Genomic DNA, 5,628 nt, shown 5'->3' with positions numbered 1-5,628 from the left:
CAAAATGGAGTTGCTGAAAGGAAGAACAGGACCATCATGGATATGGCAAGGAGCATGTTGAAGGCAAAGCATTTGCCAAATGAGTATTGGGCTGAAGCTGTACATTGTGCAGTTTATATATTGAACAGGTGTCCTACAAAAGCAGTCATGAACAAAGTGCCAGAAGAGGCATGGAGTGGGAGAAAGCAAGGAGTCACCCACATGAGAGTTTTTGGGTGTGTGGCCTATGCACACATACCAGATCAGCTAAGGAGGAAGTTGGACAGCAAAGGGGAGAAATGCATCTTCATTGGATACAGTGAGGAATCCAAGGCATACAGGTTGTATATCCCATCTACCAAGAAGTTTTTTGTCAGCAGAGATGTTCAATTCATTGAAGAGGAAGCTTGGGATGGAAGCATAGAGAAGACAGTTAATGTTAAACACTGTTTGTCTCATGATGAAGATGAAGAGGAAGTGGCTGAAATGAATCCCCAAACAGCAGCGCCAACACAAGAACAGCAAGGGACACCATTGAGGATCAATGAGAGTGCTTCTCCAAGCACACCACAAGGAGGAAATTCAAGTGCATCTTCAAGCACTTGCACACCAAGTGAACGAGGTAAGAAGTTTAGAAATCTAAGTGAAATTTATGAAGAAGGAATGAATTCCTTATTTGCCTTGTATTGTCATGTTGATGATCCTATTCATTTCGAAGAAGCAATCAAAGATAGGAAATGGATAGAAGCTATGGATGAGGAGATGAACGCCATAGAGAGAAACAAAACATGGGATTTGGTTGAGTTACCAAAAGGCAAAGAAGTTATTGGTGTGAAATGGGTCTACAAGACCAAGAGCAATGCTGAAGGCAAGATAGAAAGGCACAAGGCAAGGCTGGTTGTCAAAGGCTACAAGCAGCAGTATGGGAGAGATTATGAGGAGACTTTCGCACCGGTTGCAAGAATGGAAACCGTGAGAGCAGTGTTGTCCATAGCAGCTCAAAACAAATGGAAAGTCTACCAAATGGACGTGAAATCAGCATTCCTAAATGGAGTGTTAATGGAAGAGGTTTATGTGGAACAGCCTCTCGGATATGAGAAGAAAGGTGAAGAGCACAAAGTGTGCAAATTGAAGAAAGCTCTTTATGGGCTGAAGCAAGCGCCAAGAGCATGGTACAGCAGGATAGATTCATATCTATTGGATAATGAATTTGACAAATGTGAAGGAGAACCCACAGTCTACATCAAGGAAAAGGATGGTAAGATTTTAATAGTTGTCTTGTATGTTGATGATGTGATTTTCACAGGTAATGATGATCAGCTCATTAAGAATTTTAAATCAGTCATGAAGGATGAATTTGAAATGACTGATATGGGTTTCTTGAGATACTTCTTAGGCATAGAAGTAGATCAAAATGAAAAAGGAATTTTTATATCTCAAGCAAGATATGTAAATCAAATTTTGAGCAGATTTAAGATGGAAGAATGCAAGGCAGCCATCACTCCCACAGTAATGGGATTAAAGCTCAGCAGAGAGGACAACAGTAAGGATTTTGATCCTAGTTTGTACAAGAGTATTGTAGGCAGCCTCATGTACTTAACAGCTACTAGGCCTGATTTAATGTATGCTGTTAGTTTAATTTCCAGGTTCATGGAGAGGCCAAAGGAGGCACATTGGCAGGCAGCAAAGAGAATTTTGAGGTATGTCAAAGGCACCAAAATGGTTGGAATTTTATATCATGCCTCAGAACATTCAGATTTGGTTGGGTACACAGATAGCGATTGGGCTGGAAGTGTAGATGATCGGAAGAGCACTTCCGGTTATGTTTTTAATATGGGTTCAGGAGCCATTTCATGGGCTTCTAAGAAGCAGTCCATTGTAGCATTGTCTACAGCAGAGGCTGAATATGTGGCAGCTACAGCAGCAGCATGTCAAGCAGTGTGGATGAGAAGAATGTTGAGAAGCTTAGGCCAAGAGCAGGCAAAAGCGACAGTGATTTTTTGTGACAATAGCTCAGCTATTGCATTGTCAAAGAATTCAGTGTTTCATAAGAGAACGAAACACATTGATACAAGGTTTCACTACATCAGAGAATTGGTGAACAATGGAGAAATTGTCCTAGAACATTGCAGGACTCAAGAACAGGTAGCAGACATCTTGACAAAGCCACTTGATCAGAAGAGCTTTGAATTTTTGAGAAAGTGTCTCGGTATGACCGAATGCCCAGCTGTTGAAATTAAAGGGGAGTGTTGAAATCTAATTTCAACGCAGCTGCCAGAAACCGGTCAGCTAATCCGCCGGAAAGCTCTCGGGTTGATTTCAGGCAGAAGGAATAATCCGGCAAGGAGCTCCGAGAAAATATGGAGCTGACGCGTGGTTGACCCCTGACGTAACGCAACGTAAGAATCTCGGGGGTTAATGTTCAGCACTTGTTGGCCTTCCGATATCATTTTCGCCGTTCGATCTGCTCCACTCCTTTCAGCCGTTGATTGATTAAACCTGCACACGGGCCTACATCAAATTAAAACTCATGCGTGGAGTAAAAGACTTATGGGTTGACCGCCGTATGAAAGAATTTAATGAATTTATGTGTTGTTCGTAGTTTTTAGGTAGATGCTTTTAATAATGTTATGGGCACGTAAGTTTTGTATGTAAAAAAGGAATGGCACATTTAAAGAGAGGTATGGTCGTTTTTATGTAATGTAATATTTAAAAAGAGGGAGGTCATATATTTGTTTTGTTGAGTGTGTTGACTTTTTTTTTATGTATGGCACACGGGAGGTAAATGGAATGTGTTCGCAGCAGCGAAAAGAAGAACCAGAGGCTGTATGCACAGCAGTGCACAAATGTCTTTTGTAATGTTTTTGTGAGGCATAGTAAAACAGAGGTGTAAGAAAAACCATGTGTGGTTTTGCAAATGCATAAAGAAAATGGTGGAGCGAATTTTGTAAGCCTGTGTAAGTTTTGCTTTTACAGCAGTATGTAAAATTGTTTTACACCAGTAAATGTGAATGGAGGTTTTACAGCAGTAAATGTTAATGGGAATTTTTCCAGCAGTGTAAATTCTCATATGGAGACACAGTGAATGTTTTTTTTTGTTTTAATGAATAGAAATATTTTATGGTGAAATCCTCTGTTCCTCAGTGAATTTTTTTTAAGTCTTCTGTGTGCACAAAAGATCCTGGAGCAAAAGAAACAGAGCATTGCCTCTGTGTGTTTGAATATTTGGTTTTTGGTATTTTCCCCATCAAAAAAAATATCCCAACAACAATAATGGTGTCGAGTGTATCGACCGTGCTCTGTGCACTTAAAATAGTGACTCATTGAAAAAATAAGTCACTGGTTTATATTTTATTGACTATTCTTGTATTTGGAAACTTAAAACCAAACCTAGTATAGGAACATTTAAAAGGGTTTTTTTCTTAAAGGCCACAGTTCTAATTCTACATCAAACTTTCACAGCTGATGCAGTTGACATATTTGATTTATAAACCTGCCAAGGATTTGAATCAACTCAACAAGGCAAGTATACTTCAAATATTTAGTTCCTTGTTTGTTCACTGTGTTCTTTTGTATATTTTCAAAATAGAACATTGATGATTTAAATATGGTTTTCACATATCATTTGGGTAATTTGCAGATGCCTTCAAACCTTAGGTACATGGAGATTGATGGAAAACTACATGGAGATGAGTCAGAGTACTTTCCTACGAGGCTTTTGTATCTACCCAATTTGAGGGTACTGAAATTGATCAACTTTGAAAGCTTGAAAGAACTGCCAAGTGACTTGGCTAATCTGGTAAATGGTTTGCGTGAATTAACTCTTTCAAATTGCAAGTCTCTTGAGCAACTACCGTATTCAATTTCAAAACTCAAGGAATTGAGAGTGTTGAAAGTGGATCATTGTGATCGTTTGAAAGTGCTTCCTCGCAGTTTAGGAAAATTAACCTCCCTTGTTAAACTTGGTCTGTCAAATTGTCAAAATCTTAAGCAGTTGCCAAAAGATTTTGGATTATTGAAATCTGTACAAGTACTCAATTTCAAGCATTGTGAGAGTCTTGAAGCGCTTCCTGTCAGTTTTGTAGAACTTTTGTCATTGAGAGTTTTAAATTTATCCTTTTGCAAAGCCCTCAAGAATCTTCCTGATCGCTTAGGAAATATAGCATCCCTTGTTCAACTGGATCTATCATATTGTCAAAGTCTAAATAGTATTCCAGAAAGCATTGGAGAGTTGTCATTAAGAGTATTGAATTTATCTTTTTGCAAAGCTCTTAAGAATCTCTCTGATAGCTTAGGAAATTTAACATCCCTTGTGCAACTGGATTTATCATCCTGTCAGAGTCTAAGCAGTTTTCCAGAAAGCATTGGTCAGTTGAAGTTGTTGCCGTCCATGAATATTTCATCGTGTTTGGGGATGAAAGAATTACCCTCAGGGTTTTGCAACCTCTTTATTACATATCTCGAGTTGACTGCGTGTAGCCGTTTGGAGAAGCTCCCAGATCAGTTTGGTGAAATAAAAAGTTCAAGGGTTCTCAAACTCAAATCTTGCACGCAATTACAGAAGCTTCCGCTAAGTTTCCCAGAACTCCGATATTTGGAGCAGTTGGATTTATCAGGGTGCCATGGACTTCAAAATTTATGTGTGGACTTCCATCGCCTCTTATCATTACAAGCTTTATCGTTGGAAGGCTGTAGCCATTTAAAGCAGCTCTCACAAGAATTTCGTCTGCCTTCATCATTGCGACATCTCGATCTACGTAATTGTGAGATGTTAGAGGGGGAATGTATGGACGACGTGCTTCAAATAAAAAAATTAGAGTTGTTGTACATAGCAAATAGCCCCAAGCTGCAGGAGAGATGGAGAGAGATACCACGACCGAGAGATGCACCATGGCCTTTTAAAGTGGACGTAGGGAAGGTGATGCTAACAGCCACTCATCCATAGTTACAAACATGAAACTTTATCTTACATTTGTGCATTATGATTTTACTTTTATGATGTTTTAAAGGAAAGAAATAAAAACACGCTGAGCAAATGTTCTAATAGTTTTCCTTTCTATTAAGTTTAGTTTTATTAACATAGCTTTTATGTTTAGGATATGACGGAGGAGGAAAAGAAGAATGAATGGAAGAACTTGCCATCAAAATTGGAGCTTCTCCTCAAAGATGGACAAGGAGAGCCATTCGATCTATCTCGTTGTTGTCCAAACACTATTCTGCTTGTCATGTTTGATGCTCAATTATATTTCAACAGCGATTTTCCTTGGCCTTTAATTGAAGCAGCCATAGATGACATTGAAATAAATTTTGAAATGATCTATGTTGGCAACCATTTTAATATGTTGCCTCTGATAGTGGCTGACACGATTAGAGGCCGTGCTCTTCATAGTTTAGATGCATGTTTACTGTTTGAATTGTTTTCATCATTAGAAGGAAATGGCATGAATTTGTGGAATGAAAAAATGAACGAGTATTTTTTTATGAGCACGAAGATTGTACAGGAGAACAATGGTGTTAAATACTTCTCTGGTTGGCAACTTCTATCGAATACTCAAATAGAGGGGTTTGTTTTAAGTAAATGTGAAAGATACCTTTGGCTGAAGCAACATGTAGAAGTTACACAAGAAAGTAGCATTCCACTGTTATTAG

The 5,628-nt window shown here is 38.7% G+C and overlaps 1 protein-coding gene across 1 annotated transcript; it reads left to right on the top strand.

Annotated features, from left to right (window-relative positions):
- The first annotated feature begins 3,328 nt into the window (after positions 1-3,328).
- On the top strand, positions 3,329-5,026 carry LOC149261063 (uncharacterized). The gene is made up of 2 exons (XM_089381060.1): positions 3,329-3,501; positions 3,620-5,026. The coding sequence occupies exons 1-2, from the start codon at positions 3,445-3,447 to the stop codon at positions 4,922-4,924; spliced, it is 1,362 nt and encodes a 453-aa protein (XP_089237186.1). The 5' UTR covers positions 3,329-3,444; the 3' UTR covers positions 4,925-5,026.
- The last annotated feature ends 602 nt before the right edge of the window (positions 5,027-5,628 follow it).

This window comes from Pinus tabuliformis, chromosome 6, assembly GCF_031772625.1.
Source record: "Pinus tabuliformis cultivar Carrire ecotype Pingquan chromosome 6, CPIR1, whole genome shotgun sequence".
Taxonomy (NCBI): Eukaryota; Viridiplantae; Streptophyta; class Pinopsida; order Pinales; family Pinaceae; genus Pinus; species Pinus tabuliformis.
Note: the sequence above shows the minus strand (reverse complement) of the source record. Positions and strands in the feature narration are given on the sequence as shown.

Excerpts from the sequence above, each read along its gene's own strand:
- LOC149261063 (XM_089381060.1), top strand. The coding sequence starts at position 3,445 with ATGCAGTTGACATATTTGATTTATAAACCTGCCAAGGATTTGAATCAA. Across the intron at positions 3,502-3,619 it reads ATTTGAATCAACTCAACAAG|ATGCCTTCAAACCTTAGGTA; the intron begins GCAAGTATACTT and ends GGTAATTTGCAG.